Consider the following 18,765-nt stretch of genomic DNA (forward strand, 5'->3'; position numbering starts at 1 on the left):
ATTATTATTTCAGCCTAGTCATCATCTAAAAATATCCTGTCCCAGTAACTGTACTTTATCTGTCTGTCCGTCCGGTAGTTTACTGTACAATATGACTGTTTTATTGATAGGCTTCCTACACATTGTCACGGCTATTATTATCCCTGTAACTACAGCAAAGCTCGAACCAACACCTACAAAATAATATATACTATAGTAAACAAAAGCATATATCTCTGTCAAACAAATACATAATGATTGATAGACATAATGATTGATGGAAACATAAGTAGAAACAACCATTAAGAATTTGTTTTCCGTAATGATTTTACATACATGTATACCATATACTCTATTATATTTACATAGCCTACACATACCTGTTATTAAAATTTTGTCATATATACTTTTATATTCCTTTCTAGGCTTTGTACTCTGAATGAGACTTCCGGCGTGACTTATTCCAAAATATATGAAGGGCATTTAAACAGTAACATTTGAAGAAATTTATTGCTCAATACCTTTTATACCTTTTATATATCGGTGCCTACTTGTTATAAATAAAAATAATCATTAACATGTTTACAAAAGGACCTGTACTTACTTTCGTTAACCGATGAAAAAAATAAACTCACCTAGAAGAATAACTGCCCAAGGAGTAATAAATTCTGCATGAACGTGCATCCCTAGTGCATCTTCAGATAGAGCCATAACATCGATTGAACTCTTCATGTTGAAGTTGGCAAATATTTGTACACCAATAGCTATATATTCAGGCAGTGCTTCATAAAGGAGAAAATAAAATGTTGTTTACATATACCATTTGAGTAACACTTACTGAATGATCTGATTATTTTTACTTACAAATTATGCTTAATTCAGATATTCATTCAGGTAATTTGTAAACAATTATATTAAAAAACCATCAAAAGGGGGTAAATGGTACAGGATGAACATGAATTTTATCGTAATATCACGCTTGAAGAACAATGCTTTTTTAATATTGTATAAAACATTCACTTTTCTTTTGTGATCTTTGGCTGTGACTATTAAGATCAAAGAGCAATTTATGCGTTACTTTTGACATCATGAAACACGACTTAACTTAGGCTAATGAACAGCTTTTACACACTACAAAATCCAATTTTCTTGGCAATATTCGGATCGGAATGTCTTTAATATAATTTATTAGTTAGCTTACCAGCTTACCAGCAAATATCCAGAAGACTGCGGATGTTATACCGGAGCATCTATGTTTGAAAAGTTTCTTAAAGATAAAGAGATATATGAACAGAAATATCAGACCACAACATGATGATGTTAGCCCAGTTATAACCAAACACCTCTGTATTATAACACTCCGAGATAGAATCTGGTTCGTCGCTGAAAACATAAAGCAATTAAAGATTCTAAAGTAAATATACTTAAGGACAATGAAAACGCACGCCCGCACTATATGCATTTTATTACATGAAAACAAAACACTAACGACTCAATTAGATATAATATCATTACTTTAATACAAAACACACATTTAACAACTGAAAATAATTAGAAATGTTTGAAATCAAATGTACACCATTAAATCGAAGAACCTAAGGTGAAAATCCCAAAATCACACTTTTTCATCACAGTAATGCAAACTTAACAAAGGCAAAAACCAAAATGAAAATCCAAAACAAAGTCACTCATTAATGTCTATTCGTAATGTCACCGTCGGGATCTTTGGAAACGACAATGTCCTCCATCAGCGTCTCTTGCAGATGTACATCGTCGCCTCATAGATCTTCAGTGCGGATAGTCACCTGTGGAATCTGACGCCATTCGGTCTGTAGTGTAGTGCAAAAACGCTGGTGAAGCCGATAAATTGTAGACCGATGGACATCAAAACGGTTGGCGCTTTGTTTGACTGAATCTGTCCTAAATCTACCCAGCGGTAATGGTTTCTTTGTAGAACCATTGCATACAATTTGCTAGCAAGTCTTCAGTAGTGTTTGAAAAATATCACCTTTTATAGAGGAAAAGTGAGAATATTAAATTTCCATGTGAGCTTTTACGATTTCTAAAACTGACCATTAGCATAGTTTAATATTCATTTTCATAAAGATTTTAATTGCTCATTTGTGTCTAACATTTCTAGAAAGGTGTGTAAAACAAGTTAATAATTAAAAATAAATAATTTCATTTCAAAAAGTAACCATGAATTGGTTCAATCTGTTTTTCTGTTGTGATCTTATCACAATTAGCCAAAAGTGTTACTTTTGATTTTCCGGGTACTGTTTTTATTATGCAATAACTTCATTAAAATGCAATCATTTTAATCATTTTATCTAAATGACCGGAATGCATTCGGTTTTATGAAACTGTGAAAAAATATTTAAAAGAAATATATTTTCCTTGTTAAAATGCAATTATCCCGACCGTGCGTTTTCACTGTCCTTAAGTATATCATGACATTCAAATTATTATTACATTTTAATAGTAAAGTGAAACAGGCTGACATTTGAACATGAAATTATAAATTCCTTAAAAGTTGCACCTTCCACATCTAAATTTAACAATTTCTTCCGATATTGATATATTTATTTAACGATATTGATATATTAAAGAAACTCCACCAAAGTCCAAAGGATTAAAACTTAAATTTTGAAAATCTTGCAAGTTGCAAGTGTGCAAAACTCTGCAAAGAATTAAAAAAATATTCACTCAAAATTAAATTGAAAATCGATTTTTTGGTGTGATTTATAGCCGGATTTGAGTGAAAAGCGTTGCAGTGCTTTTCATTTTAAGTCATTTTCACAACGAAAACAATGATTATTCTGCAAAATCAGGGTGAGGAATGAACCGAAATTGTGCACACAAGTTATTGGTCCAGACTATCATCAATAAGTTCACAAATCTGTGAAAAATATATTTCCCTTACCGTCATGTTAAAACATCTCAGTGGAGTCCCTTTATAGTACATTATTGTTTTACCAAATATTGTTCTCTTTTTGTGTTTGTGTCTACACATGACATTTCATATTGTCTATGATATCAGTATGTTAAGGAACAGTAATTAACTAACAAGACTTTCATATAATGCAGGATTGACTTATTATCTTATACATTGTATTTAAACACAGTTTGAAAACAAAATATTCTAATACTTCTCAAAGTTAAGACATGACCATATAAATATGAAACATTAGAAATAATTGTAAATACATTAAACTGATATCACCTTCGAATGACCTTCTCTCCTGTATTGTCATTTGTTCGGGTGTTCTACATCTAGAACCATTGCCATCATCTAGGCAGACTTTCAGTGGTGAAAAGTACAGGAGACCTCCATGCATGGTTTGTGTCATTTTCTGTCCATTGTTATCCACGGTTAAAGAAAACCCAAACCAGCTATGCCCAACCAGACCTATCACTTGAAGAACCATTGAGACATTGCTTATAATGATCAAAAGTATGCGCACGCATACAGATGTATCCATGTTTAAACGTGATTTTGCGCGTTTGACAATATCACAATTGTTCAAATATCCCTAAAGGTTCCAGAAACAATGCTTGATTTCGAAGGTATTGTTAAACACTAATTTAACTTATGCATATAGCTAAAACCTGCAGTTGATTTACGCATTTATCCTTGCATGCAATAACAAAAGATGCGCGTATGTATGCTTATAACAAAATATCGAACTATGAAATGTAGCATTTGCATTGTTTGCATTGATCTACTGGAAACAGCTGGCAATATGTTACAATGAAATTTCTGATTGCAATGATAAATGATACAAAACATCAATACATTGCCTTCAGTCGTACACATGTTTAATTAGAACATTAGAAATATAACATAAACGTTCATCAATCCAAATAAAACAAAAACACGTCTTTATACACCATATATGTGTATCAATTTAAACATTATGAACATTATATACGCATTCAGTCGTACTTTTCTTTAATTACCATAGACGTGTATCAATGAGAATATTTCATGTAGATATGTATTATTGTATATGAATAAGAACAAGCCATTCATGTTATTATGATATATTAATATATGTATATAAATAATGACATTATTATTAATATGTACTACTAGCATTTATTATACAGTATACGTGTATCGATTGAAAATATTCAAGACTTGTATTATTCATATCATACAATGCACATCATGTATGGATTATAAGCTACCATACATATACGTATATGTATAAAAAAGTGGGGTTTGAATTTAATAATATTTTATTGTATATTTGTACATGATATATTAACACAGCTTGACAATAATATTCTAAAGCATAAATACAATGTACATACAAAGGGTTGGACCAAATGTTATATCAACATTATCTAGGATCTTTTCCTAGAACGGATTGGATTGTGTGTCTATAAGCTTACAGCTTCTATACAATCCTACCAAAATAAATTCTTCAAAATAAACTAGGAGCATACCATAGGGTCTACATATATTAAAAAAAAAATATATAAAACACATTAGATTCGAATTCCAAGTTATTTTGTGAATATAAATACATTTTTTGTTGTTGTTGTTGAAATGCTTATTTGGAATCTGTTTCTGTTTTGTGTCCGTTCACTTGACTGTCAGTTATTCAATATGGGTCTTCATCCAGATGTAAATAACCAGATATATAAAATATTAATACTGTAGACCAAGATCACTGAAATCATTTAGGATTCTAGTTAGTAATCAATTTCGTTGTTTAAGAGCATAATCATGTTTCAAATTTTATGTAAACCAAATTCAGAGTTTTCGTCTATGTCCTCAGTTTGTAATAAAATGTTTTCAGGAAAAGAAACCACAGTCACAAAGCGTGTTTGTTTTTGCCAATTTAAAGGGCAAACAAAAATATGTGGAACTAAGCTATAACCATCACAAAAATCTTTCAGAATTCTTCCTCTTCATCCGTAAATTCTTCTTCATTTTCAACAATTCTAATCTCGTCGGTATCTCGTGAGATCTTTCTAAAACGGACTTTAGGTGTATTTCTTGATTTATCTACAGTAGTTAGAAACACCAGTATACCAACAATAAAAGCCAAACCTCCGCCGACACCTGCAACATAACCGATTAAATATATAACAGAATTTTATTAATGCAACTGGGTCTGATACCCAATTTAACCATGTTTTTATCGAAAAATTAATTTATATCAAACATTTGTATATGACGCGTTTCGCAAGTGTCTCAAATGTGAACCGATATTTTCATCCGGACAAAATTACATAACATGTGAGAAAATTTGTATTTAATGTCCACCCTGAAAACACAACATTGGTAATGATTCATTTCGCATGAAAGATCAAGAATAAATAAATAAACTAAAAAAAAATCTATCGATATTTTCCGAATACTGATGACAATATTGACACGATACCAGCTGTTTGAACTCATTTAATCTTGATCTGTACTACAATCTACCTCAATAGCAATCTGTTACCGCTTAACTTAAAAGAAGATGTACTTCCGTTTACATCCTCGTGTAGCACGTTTTGTGTAATTAGCTAATACATTTATAGAAACAGAGAATTTGTATTTCATTTAAGAGTAATGTTCCCAAAACATACCAATAAAAAACGCAATACTTTAATGTAAAAAAATAGGTTAATGCATATAAATTTGTCGTAAATTCGAATCAATCAATCAATTACTCAATCAATTACTCAATCAATCAATCAATCAATCAATCAATCAATCAAAATCAAACAAATCTTTGAAAAAACAATCCCATAATCAAACAAAAATATAGTCAGATTTTATTGACCTGACAATTATGAATGCATTATAGCACTCATTTAAATATTCAATTCCACTTCGATTCTGTCCATATAGAGTACGAGAATTAATATAGAGTAAATGACTAATTTTTTGAAAAGTCACACTATCTGACTGGTAAGGTTCTAGTCATTATCGCAATAACACAGGCGGTTGAGTGATTACCTAATATATTAGAGGTCTTGGTTCGATCCATACTTTTGCCATTGTTTTTATACCCATACTTTCTTTGTTCCTGAGGTATGTTTTAATGAATAGGGCTTGCGAAATTGTTTACACGGATATGGAACAACTAAGAAACACTGATTTGTCTGTTTTGTATTGAATTTTATGGCATTGAAATAAAAAAAAAAAAAAAAAAAAAAAAAAAAATTCCTATTATCATTTTTTATAATTAAACCCTATAGGAAATATTCGTATTTATTAATCCGATATCTATTGTGTCGTTTTTATATTTTTATATTTTGATGCTTTGTTTGGTGCACTTATCTCTTTTTTCATGAATTGGAATTGTTCGTATTTATTCGTTTTTCCGCTAAAGTGGGCGTGACGTTAATTGTAAAATTACGACGTCACGTCCGTTGATATTATTATTATTTATTTACCTTGAAAAAGGCATACATTTGCCGAAACGTTGGAAAAATAAAAAATGATATTATACGTGTTATTGCTGTGACTTTATTATTTTAATATTATATACATCACACAACAATATGGCATCTCAAGATCCACGTATACGACAACTAGAACTATTAGCGGAAAAAACAAATGAAAAGCACACTGCATGCTCGGTTCCTGGATAATTGCCGCGCCGAGGACGTTGTACCAAAAGGCCTCCAACTGAAGTTAAAAGTTAACGTCGGGAAGGATTCGGATGATCTGCAGAATTCTATTGATTCGTTACTTTTGAAAGTAAGTAAAGATATTTGCGAGCGTGTGCGAGGAGACCACATTAGACGTTCCCACGACTACGGCCGTCTGATAGAAGAAAAGCGCAATGATTTGAAAACGGACTTAAATAACGAAGAACTATTTAAAATTGACTGTGATATATTTGAACGCACGGAAAAGAAAAAAAGAAGACGTATTGTTGACACACGAGAAAAAGCTTAAATTTCTCATAGAAGCGTCTTTTCAAATTAAAACTTCAATTATTAGTAATAACACTGATGACGAAGAATATAATGATGAGATAGTTGTTACTACAACAAAACAAGATAAGACAACTGCAAAAAACGGTGGTCAAGTAAAACGTGCGAAAAAAGTTCAAAATGTCAAAAGTAAGCCAACAAAAAAAACGCCAACATTTAGATCCATGGATACAAATACGCAGAATACCCGTCAACCCGTGAAGCCTAAAACTTCGATTGAAACATCGTGCCCTTCTTCATCACCGGAAGTAGAAGTTTCAAAAAACTTACAGGCCCCGGGCACGCGCAAAACCTACGCAGAGGCCATAAAGCACGGGGCGCCCCAAGAAAACAATTCGCTGAAACTCCAGAAAACCCTGGAATTATTAACGAAGATGGTGACGGATCTACTAGCAGTGACTCCAACCGGAAACGCCGGCAGAGACGATTTATCAGAGTGGCAGACAAGAAGACATGGCGGACACTCAAAAGGAGGCTTCAAAAGATACAGAAAGGGAAGCAGACAGTCATGAATTTATCTTCAAAAAAGCTAAGTGACGATGATTTTATTCTTTTAGGAAAGGGTTTAAAGTTCTGCCCTAAAATTAAGTCTCATGATAAAATTAAACTTGCTGAAGATACTTTCATGTTTCAAAGAAGATTAAGACTCAAAGAATTTTTTAACAATTTAAATGAACCTTGTGAAACTAATTCTCAAAGTGATAGTGAAAAAGACGAATATTTCCAACACCCATTTTTCAATAAAAAAGAATCGTCATTCACCCCCACCGCTGGAAGAGATGTTTACTTGGACTTTTACATTAATGCTATTACGGAAGAAATATTGCAATCCAGTATCATTAATAAACACAAACGTTATAGTAATATAACCAAGTCTGAAATGGAGTCGCTACGTAAACTGTCACAAGATAAAAGTATAATTATAAAGAAAGCGGACAAATCGAACACTATCGTTATTATGAATACTGACGATTACCGACGGGAAGTTTTACGTCAACTCGAAACAACAGCTACTATGAAAATGTACGGAAGATCCTACAGAAATTATTAAATGTAACATATCGGAATGCATTGATAAGATTAAAGAAACAAACGACTGTATTTCAGATGAATTTGATGTATTTCCAACGAACATACGTACACCGTGTTTTTATATCTTACCTAAAACACACAAATCTCCAGACTTCACACTGCCATTAAAGTATCCGGGTAGACCTATTGTGTCAGGATGTAACTCACCGACAGAAAATATTTCAAAGTATCTCGACTTTATACTTAAACCACATATGCTTAGATTGCCATCATATGTAAAAGACACCACTGATTTCATCAACAAATTACGTTATATTAAACTACAAAGCAAAAACACATATTTGGTAATACTAGATGTCTCTTCACTTTATACTAATATACCACATACGGATGGAACTGATGCGTGTTTGTATTATTTAAGACAAGGAAATAATAACAGCAGACTTTCGTCAGATGAAATTGTTAAACTTTTGAAACTTATTCTTGAAAATAACTACTTCAAGTTCGGGGATGACTATTTTCTTCAGAAAATGGGTACCGCTATGGAAGCCCAGTCGCCCCGCGTACGCAGCACTTTTTATGGGGAAATTCGAAGAGGAGTTTTTGAAAGATAGTCAGCTTAAACCGTCATTGTGGCTTCGTTTTCTAGACGATATTTTTATGCTTTGGGATCATTCTCTTGAAGAACTTAAACACATTTATTGACAAAATCAACAATGTTCACCCAAGCATTAAATTCACCCACACCATATCTCAACAATCTGTTTTCGTTTCTTGATGTTCAAGTATCAAAAGGAAAATCGTACGAACTTCAAACTAATGTTAATGTAAAGGAAACTAACAACCACCAATATCTTGATTATACATCCTGTCATCCAAAACGGTGTAAAGACGGAATACCCCACAGTCAGGCTAAGCGTTACAGGAGAATTATATCCGACGACGACGTGTTCTCTACTTCACTGAGCAAACTACGAGAATTCTTCATAAGTAGAAATTTCCCTGAGACGGTTATAGATTCAGCGTTTCTTCCACGTGTCACAGATGTCACAAGAGGATGCCTTACGGCCACAAGATAAAGAAAAGAAAAACGTTCTTCCATTTATTGTGACATATAATCCGTCCTTACCTAATATTGGAAATACTATTCATAAATATTGGGACCCTACTAAATCTGTCAAAAAACGAAGGTGTTAAAAATATTCACAATAACTACACACCCATAATTGGCTATAAACGTCCAAGAAACTTACAAGACTTTTTAGTTAGATCTAGATTTGATACTGACAGTGACTTTACATCACATTCTGGAGGTTGTTGTAGAAAACGCTGTTCTCATTGTGTTCGTATTAATAGTGGTACGTCATTTTACAGTTCAAATACAGGAGAGATATTTGACTTACGTCAACATACTAACTGTCAAACAAGAATTGTATATATTTGATAACATGTAAAAAATGTAGCATGCAGTATGTTGGTCAAACCAAACAACCTGTGTCTAAACGAATGAATAGCCATAAATTTGATATATGCAATTTTGTAGATCCTGCATTCTCCACTAATGTTGCAAATCATTTTTAATAAGGACGATCATAATTTTACCGACTTTTCATTTATGCCCATAGATGTTGTTTACAATACTTTAGATCGTTTGTGCAAAGAAACATTTTGGATTCATAAGCTAAAAACTCATTTTCCAGAAGGAATGAACACAAAGTTGTTATACTCAATTAAATAATTCATAAAATATCAATCCACGCTACAAATGCTAGAATTACGCCACATAGATATTCGTTTTTTCCTATTATCATTTTTTATAATTAAACCCTATAGGAAATATTCGTATTTATTAATCCGATATCTATTGTTGTCGTTTTTATATTTTTATATTTTGATGCTTTGTTTGGTGCACTTATCTCTTTTATCATGAATTGGAATTGTTCGTATTTGTTCGTTTTTCCGCTAAAGTGGGCGTGACGTTAATTGTAAAATTACGACGTCACGTCCGTTGATATTATTATTATTTATTTACCTTGAAAAAGGCATACATTTGCCGAAACGTTGGAAAAATAAAAAATGATATTATACGTGTTATTGCTGTGACTTTATTATTTTAATGGCATTGAAATGACATTTATTGATTTTAATTTTGATTCTTAAACTATGCTTTTTAAAAAATGTATGGTCTTTGCCAAAATAAGCGCAAAACATATTAAAAAAAAAAACACAAAAAAGAACAACTTAAAATTCGTACCTTCAATAATGTTGAAAATCAAATAATAAAAAACATAGACATACGCGGTCTCGATCTTACAACACGTGGGACATTTAGAAAAAATAAACCGGTAGTTTACGCAATTGCGCTTTAACGGTCAGTTTAAATATTTCAAAGATACAAATTCTATTTAATCAAATCAAACTGAGTACATCTCACGAATTATCGAAGATTATTTATATTGTGTGTATTGACCGTGCAATCAGTATGCAATTGACAGAATATTGAAAAGGGTTAACCATGATTGGCTATATTTGACATGCATTAAATATTGCAATACATGTATTTACAATTTTTTTTTATGCTGATCATCAAAATTTACTGGAACTTGTGTGCTTGAAATACTATGCATTGAGAATTAATCATAGATCATAGTGTAAAAATGTTTCAACACGACCTTTAGCTAGATAAAACACTTACCTATAGTATAAAATAGATCAACATTATTACCTATTATGATCAAGTCCCAAGGTGTAATGAATGAGATATGTAGTTGATCTTCAACCTCACTTGTACCAGTTGTTGTCAGGAATTTACTGGATCGTTTAATGTTCATGTTGAGATATAATTGTACCCCAATAGCAGTAAACACAGGCAGTGCTGTAACAATAGATAATGAATCAATTGGTAATATCAACATGATAATACAATATTTATCAATATTCTACTAATATTTTTCAAGCAGATTAAAAAGCTATAATGTTCACATATTTATTATTAAGGTGGAACGCGACACTTTCTGTAAAGCGTTGACCATATTTAAGATTAGATTCCGTTGATTTTATTCCAATAGTTTCAGTCATTTCTTTTACATATGACGTCTATGTTGACCACCAACATGCAAATTGTGTCATTAAATTTAATGCCATATGGCATATTAGTATTCTTTTTTTCCATTTAACTGCCAGTGTTTTTGAGAACTATGTCAGCATCATTATATACCCAAATTATTATCTCACGAGTAATTTGATATAACTCTGTCATTTGGTAATTAATATTGAGATTCAATGGCAGATAACCCGACAACGATTTAGTTTGACTCATTTTTCCTTCGTTTAACATGTTTCTATTATCATATTCTTTGATCTTGCAAAGTTTTAATAAATTCTAATATGTATATCACATTCTGTTGTGTGTCTATATTTAACGCTCGAAAACTCCTTTACATAATAACTATTTCTGTTTTGCCATTTCAATCCAAAACATGCAATTTTCAATTAAGAATGAAACAGCGCGGGAAAACGTGATAATTTTACCTGCGAACATCCATGCTATAGCGGAAGCAGTCCCTGTACACAGTAATGTCTTTGGTCTTTTTGAAGTGAACAGATATAAAAATAGCATAACCATACCACATGATGAAGTTGCTATACCTGTTATGACCAAACTTCTTAGTACTTTAAGGATGTCAGAAAACTTTCTATCCATTTCTGCGAATATATATCGAATAGATAAATGTTTAAATCATTAGCAATTTCTAACAGTTGCTAATAACCGAGTGTTATCTTAAGCAAGATGCTAGTTATTGTGATAACCATCTAAAAATATCAGTTCTAAACATTTTATATTAATGTATTATTTGATTGATCTTTGACATATAAAAGCACTTGATTCAATTTCAACAGTATAAAAGATTACGTCTGGCATATTATCTTTAACTGAAATTGCAATGGGTGACGTCAGTTTAAGAAATCTTTGCTATCAATATTCATGTGTTAAGCATATTTTATGATTGGTCAATATAACAAAAAGAAAAGACAAAGTATGAAATCATACCATCAAAAGTTCTTCTTTGATTTTCTGGAAATTGATCGGGCGTTTTGCACGTTGTTTCTGAACCATCACAAATTTCTAATGGTGTAAACTCTAGCAAGCCACCGTGCATCTTACCCGTGACATTTATTCCGTTTTTATTCATAGTAAGTGAAAATCCAAACCACATGTTTCCTGTTAATCCAATTGTTTGAAGGACTAATGCTGCTATACTAAATACTATCATGTATGAACGTATAATAAGAGATGTTTCCATGATTTAACTGTTGCAATACTGTCCAAAGTATATGACAATTAAAATGTTTACACTACCACAGACCAAACGTTTCTGATCATGTTTACAATAAGAATGTACAATTTTCTATCTTTATGCAAGTTTTTTTATCATCTTTAAGAACATGAATACGTAGCATCGATCCCTCATAGCCGGTACAACATGTGTTCATGGGTTTACATTCCCGAATTGATCGCCAGCATGACCAAGCTGACACATATGTTATATAACACAAACGGAAAGGCTGTTACAAGGATAATAAAGAGATAGGTCATTTTCCACATCATGGTAACTATACTCTACGAATTAAAAAATATTGATATTATACTAGCCAAGATCGTGTTAAAAAATCAAAATAGAGGAAAAATGATTTAAGAGTTTAAGTGTTGAAAATTGAGTACCGATCAACCCGGTGCTAGAGGGCGTGAGGGATGTTGCACTTATTCAGTATCCCTCATGTACAGACTCAATCAAACCAAGTCTGCATTTCTTATGTTATTTGTTGTGATTAATGCTTCCGAGGGATCACTTTGTTTCCAGATGTTTAATACAGTGTTTAGTACATCACTGAATTCTATTGCACGAGTACACAATTGTCAAACTTGTATTGGACAAGACGCTAGCCGTCTCTGATATAGGTTTTGCACCTGTCCTGTAGAATAAGTATTGATCCCAACAAATTAAAATGACCTCTTTATTTTCACACAACCATATTTTAACTTTATTTCTTCAAGTATAATATGGATTTGATGTGAATTCTTAGACTTAAAAAAATATTTAGATGGAGTATGATACGTATGCAATAAATATATTTTGGCGTTCTGAAAATGAACACGAGACTATATATAGGGAACGATATGCATTTGATATTAATTATTCCCTGCGGTCTGGAGACCGCAGGGTATTGGTACGCGTTTCACTTTTGAGGCATGGGGGAGCACGTGACTGTTTTCGGTACATGGAGGAGCATGTGATCTGTAAACTGTACATGATTGGTTAATTGACCTTTTCGAAAACCTAGCTAAATACCGTTTGCCGGTACGTTACGGATTTACCTCTAGGGAATTAGTCCGAATTACACATAATTAAGAACAAAAAACTATTACGTGATATTTCTAATTTTCTATAATTATTTTACCGATTAAGGTGGAAAAACTTGAATGATGTGTTTGAAAATTATCAATGTTTCTATAAAATCTATCTCAAATTTTACAAACAATAAGAAACCTACAATTCGTAGTGGCATCTGCCATAATAAATAGAGATATGTTATGCCCAAACTTGTGTGTTAACTTTATTCTTTGTTTGCTAGGAATTATTCATAAAGTGGTAGGCCTATTTAATCATTTTCTTAAAAAGAAACAAGCAATTATCATAGTATTGCAAGCAATCCATAAGTCCCCTACCGGTAAGAGCCCAAGCAACATTCTGAAGGGCCATTGGCCATTCACTTAGGTTCCTACTTTAAGAAAATTTGTTGAAAAAGTTCTTTAAAAGTGATCACAGGAAACAGTTTTTATGTACAGACAGACGGACTGAAGGACACTCTATAAAGTTATTTTTTAAACATCCCTGTTATCAAAATATAACATTTTTAAAATCCTATCATGATTGAAGAAGTTGGAGTAAAAATGAACAATTTCTCAAAAAAAAAGTCTAAGTTCAAAAGGGGCTTAATTCTGGAAATAGTCTTGCTAGAGTATTGAACACTCACAAATGTTGAGTGACTATAAGAAACATTTATATGAAGTTTGAAGTAGATACATTCAGAAAAAGAAGTTATTAAAAAAACAATGTTTTTTTCATGAAAATTTTTAGTTCAAGGGAGGTAATTCTGATAAACTTTGTGCTAGAGTTGTAAACCTTGTCACATATGATGTGGTTGATGACAAGCAACTTATATTTAAAGTTTGAAGAAAATACCTTAAGAAATAAAGAACTTATAGTGAAAAAACTTAAAAACTAGAATCAGAAATCTTGAAATTCAGTCTATTTGTTGCCATAGCAACCAGAATTTTCAACATAGGAAGATAAAAAAGGATGTGCATAATTTCCATACTGCCATCTACCCATATGTCAAGTTTCATAAACATATTTTCAGTACTTTTTGTGTTATCACACGATCCAGGTTATGTGTAAAATTTGCCATATTTTCAGTCTATTTGTTGCCATAGCAACCAGAATTTTCAACATAGGAAGAAAAGAAAAAGACGTGCATAATCTACATACTGCCATCTATCCATATATCAAGTTTCATAAAAATATTTTCAGTTCTTTTTGCGTCATCGCGAGATCCAGGTTATGTGTAAAATTTGCCATATTTTCAGTCTATTTGTTGCCATAGCAACCAGAATTTTCAACATACGAAGAAAAGAAAAGGACGTGCATAATCTCCATACTGCCATCTATCCATATATCAAGTTTCATTAAAATATTTTCAGTACTTCTTGCGTTATCGCGGGATCCAGTTTTGTGGACGGACGGACTGACGGACGGACAGACGGACGGACTGACGGACGGAGGGTAAACCTAAAGTCCCCTCCGGTAAACCGGTAGGGGACTAATAATTGTTTGATGTTCGACCTTCTCCGGTCTTTAACGGTCACCAGTTTCCAAAGAATTTCTTCTATATTGATCGATTATTGTCAACTATATTCCTAATACAAACGTTTATTTATCCACCCCCACAAACTATTTTGAAAATAGTTCAATGAAATATCTTTATATCATTAAAAATGTTCCCCGCAGGAAACCATTTTACTTGTATTAATAATTTGGACCAATAATGATTTCTTTTAGAACATCCCGTGGTTCAAACGATTATAATTCATTGGTTGTATTTTAAAGGGCGTTAAATTAATTTCAATACGTTCACAATCAATAATTATATTTATACGTGTTTCTCGTACAGATCAACTTACATTTGCAGTAATACTCCATTAGACAATTCGTTTTAGGAAGATGTTGATACATGTACCATCATAGAACAGTCATAAATTCACCGAAATACATCTATGTTAAGATAATGCTCTAGAATCTATAAACATGTCCGACTTTTTAATTTAGAAAACTTAACGATCACAAATTGTCAATTAGTCTTTATATTTGCAACTCATTTATAAATGACGTGTACGGTAATCAATGTCAGCAATAATTGACATTTTATGATATATGAAAGTTAGAAACACTGATTGTCAATTTATATCATTGGACAAAAACAATTAAAGAAATTAATCCGCACGAAAGAAACTTTATTAAAGGAGTTCGGATGTCATAGATAACGGGTTTATACAAATATCTCATCACAAAGATTTACATGTATACAAATATCTCATCACAAAGATTTAAACAAATATCTCATCACAAAGATTTAAACAAATATGTCATCACAAAGATTCAGCATCTCGAGGTTTACAAATATCTCTATCACAAAGTCTACACTTAGTTATTCCGTCTCGACCGATTGTATACCTTTTAGCGCGACATTTTCGAGGCACTGATGACATATTCGGGCACTTAGGTACTGGACAAACCTTGTATTTCTTTCCTGAAATATAGATAATTTCACATATCTAAATATTGAGAGTTTGGCTATGGCAAATATCAATAAAAAGAAGATAGAAATGCGCAAATCATAAGAATGTTTGTATATTTTCTCTACAGTTAAAGCTGCATGCCACCAGATTAAATGCTAGTTTCATGAAAATTTTGAAAATATATTTTAAAGCATTATGTTATGTATGAAGTGAACAAAGAAAGTAATTAACGCATTGCAAACAGAAATAACAATGCACGTATATAACCAGAATGAGGTCAAAATATTAAAAAGGTCATTAGTAACACAGTAGAATATGGTGATAAATAAGACCAAATCAGTCATTAATCGCACACAGTATGTAAATCAAAACTTAAATCTTAGTTTGAGTTTCTTGAAACACTTGGGCTTATAAGGAGGCGTACAGCATTAAAAGTATGTTTCAAGTTAATATTATAGACAGCATAAAGGTAAATTAAGCATCCTCATTCTTTACCAACAACATAATTTAAGGAACGAAAATAAACACTAAAGAAATACTTATCGTCCTTATAAAACAAACAATACTGATATTTAAGAAAGAACACGTGCTGTTGATCTGTAAGTGATCGTTTTCCTTTAACATCTATAGAAATCAATACGATGTATTGTTTCTAATACTTTTACTCTGTTTGAAATTAATTCTTGGGTAATAACATGCACTTAGAACCAATAATTTTCATATAAAAGATAAATCATTTACTTTTCCATTTATTAATATTTCTTTGCAATTCTATATCATTAAAATATCTTGCAGTCTACATAATACACATACATACCACAGAGACTGCTATCACATGCACGGCATTTCGTTATTCCGTCAGTTCCAATCACAAAGTTTGGTCTGCGACATTCATCTTTTATTTTCCGGTCATTAGGGCAATCTAATGCAGGGCATACAGATATTTTCTTCCCTACAGAAACATCATGAACATTTAATTAACCCTACCAAACTCTATATATTATACATGTATTCAACCTGGGACAAGAACATTGTAGTGAAACTTTTAAATGATGTATGCAAGTGTGTGTCGGCACTATTTATATTGATGAAATATTTTGCCTCCAGCTGGCAATGGGTAAAGTTGTGTTCATGCTACATAAGCTGAATACACATTATATGTAAGTTTAAAGTACCCTTATGTCCATCCAAGGGTATATAGTGAGTGAACAGGTAAAAGTCAAAATAAGATATATTTTTTACATAATTCTCTTTATTTTTATGATAACTTATGTGGCCCAAAGAAATTTCTGTTAGGACTCATCGGAATTTACCTGTAATTTAAATTGAATAAAATGAGTGGGACAGTCTTTTGATATCTAAGGCAGATTTAAATTTTATCCTTAACATTTTCCAATATCAGCTGTTGTTCAATCATTATTATAGCAATCAAATCTTTTGAAATATACTGTCGATTGAGCTCAACCTGACAATTAAAAATGAGCACAGTTTAAGATAAAATATAAAACCAAGTGTGTTTTAAACTAATATCATTTATATCTATGCATTTTAATGATCGAAATAATGTATAGTTCATACAAAAATCTAATAATATATTATTGCATTGATACTAATACAAATATCATATATATATAAAATAAAAATAAACAAACTGAAAAGCGAGCATTTCCTTTTTATAACTTAATAGCTTATACATGTATTGTATTTAAAAGCTTTTTAGTCGTTCTGGCATTTAGAGTCAGATATTTGAATAAGACTTAATAATAGAATGTTTTTGGCGGCTATTTGTTTGACCATGAAAAAAAATTATTAAAATATGTATAACATTATGGTACGAAATATAAATCATTCTTAACAAACAATAAAACAAAAACGTTTTTTCTTGAAATGACTTAATTTCAATATTCATCATTATTTTTTTGAATAACTCGTTAGAATTTTAAACATACAATTATTTTATTGTTATACTTACCACAAATACTACTGTCACACATGCGACATCTTGTTTTTAAATCGGCCCCAATCACATATTCTGCCTTTCTACAGTCTGTTGGTATTTTTCCTGAGCATTTCGGCATGGGGCATACATTTAACACTAAAATAGTTTAAATATCTGATCAGTATAGAGAACAAATATTAAAAACTTTTTTTTATGTGGCAGTGATTCAAGACGATCTATTTTGCCTTTGTTACTATCTATAACAATATTGAAAAATATAATGGAGCTTTTTCAATTTTTTACCTGGTACTTAACTTTTCATCTTTTATAAAGCTCTAAACAAACGAAATTTTATGCTCAATGTTGAACATTGAATCATATTTCCTTATTCTCCGTTTCATATCAGTATGAGCATTTGCTTATGTGTTTATATTTTCATATGTTGCTAAGTATATACTTTTACCACATATGTAAAATATGTATTTTTATTTATCATATTATTACCTTTCGCAGGTCATGTATATATTGTTATGCAAAACTTTGTTCTTTACAAACTTTTTGAAGTCATACTTACATGTATGTATGATTTATATAGCATGTATTTTATTCATATAATCAAAGAATCACATTAAATACCCGCGCTAAATGAAACAGCTGAAAGTATTTAAAACGTTTTAAATATATATTTTACTGTGTCGATGTGACGTAAAACCCAAAACAAAAAAAAAAAAAAAATATATATATATATTTCAGTCATCAAGCATTCCAGACAACAAGTAAGAATTAATTAATGTAAAAAATTGTTGTTACTTTTCCCACACGAACTGCTAAAGCAGGAAACGATGAACAAAATTGTAGCAAATCCGTAATATATCATTATAAATTACACCTTCAACCTTATTTCGTCCTATTTCTATACGGTAGTATAATGTGAATAAAAGTGTTATGGTAAATGTTTTATTTGATTTGTAAATAATTACTTGCAGATTGTTTAATAAGATATATATTGCCT

The 18,765-nt window shown here is 31.4% G+C and overlaps 3 protein-coding genes across 4 annotated transcripts; all 3 read right to left on the reverse strand.

Moving 5' to 3' along the window:
- Window positions 1-7: 7 nt before the first annotated feature.
- Window positions 8-3,631, reverse strand: LOC132751430 (uncharacterized). Of its 2 annotated transcripts, none has more exons than XR_009628676.1 (4): window positions 3,203-3,631; window positions 1,181-1,362; window positions 615-761; window positions 8-173 (listed from the first exon to the last, which is right to left on the reverse strand). XR_009628676.1 is itself a non-coding variant. In XM_060741583.1 (4 exons), exons 1-4 carry the CDS (start codon window positions 3,459-3,461, stop codon window positions 22-24), a joined length of 732 nt encoding a protein of 243 aa, XP_060597566.1. In that variant the 5' UTR covers window positions 3,462-3,631; the 3' UTR covers window positions 8-21. The 2 variants fall into 2 exon arrangements, 1 of the variants encoding a protein (XP_060597566.1); XM_060741583.1 differs by having other exon boundaries at window positions 1,189-1,362.
- Window positions 3,632-4,117: 486 nt separating this feature from the next.
- Window positions 4,118-12,472, reverse strand: LOC132751431 (uncharacterized). The gene is made up of 4 exons (XM_060741585.1): window positions 12,008-12,472; window positions 11,488-11,661; window positions 10,682-10,831; window positions 4,118-5,053 (listed from the first exon to the last, which is right to left on the reverse strand). Exons 1-4 carry the CDS (start codon window positions 12,258-12,260, stop codon window positions 4,884-4,886), a joined length of 747 nt encoding a protein of 248 aa, XP_060597568.1. The 5' UTR covers window positions 12,261-12,472; the 3' UTR covers window positions 4,118-4,883.
- A 3,192-nt stretch (window positions 12,473-15,664) lies between these two features.
- Window positions 15,665-17,902, reverse strand: LOC132751429 (uncharacterized). Its single transcript, XM_060741582.1, has 3 exons — window positions 17,787-17,902; window positions 16,632-16,766; window positions 15,665-15,825 (listed from the first exon to the last, which is right to left on the reverse strand). The coding sequence occupies exons 1-3, from the start codon at window positions 17,890-17,892 to the stop codon at window positions 15,665-15,667; spliced, it is 402 nt and encodes a 133-aa protein (XP_060597565.1). The 5' UTR covers window positions 17,893-17,902.
- Between the last annotated feature and the right edge of the window lie 863 nt (window positions 17,903-18,765).

Source organism: Ruditapes philippinarum, unplaced genomic scaffold (genome assembly GCF_026571515.1).
Source record: "Ruditapes philippinarum isolate M1 unplaced genomic scaffold, ASM2657151v2 ctg11303_1_1_1_1, whole genome shotgun sequence".
Taxonomy (NCBI): Eukaryota; Metazoa; Mollusca; class Bivalvia; order Venerida; family Veneridae; genus Ruditapes; species Ruditapes philippinarum.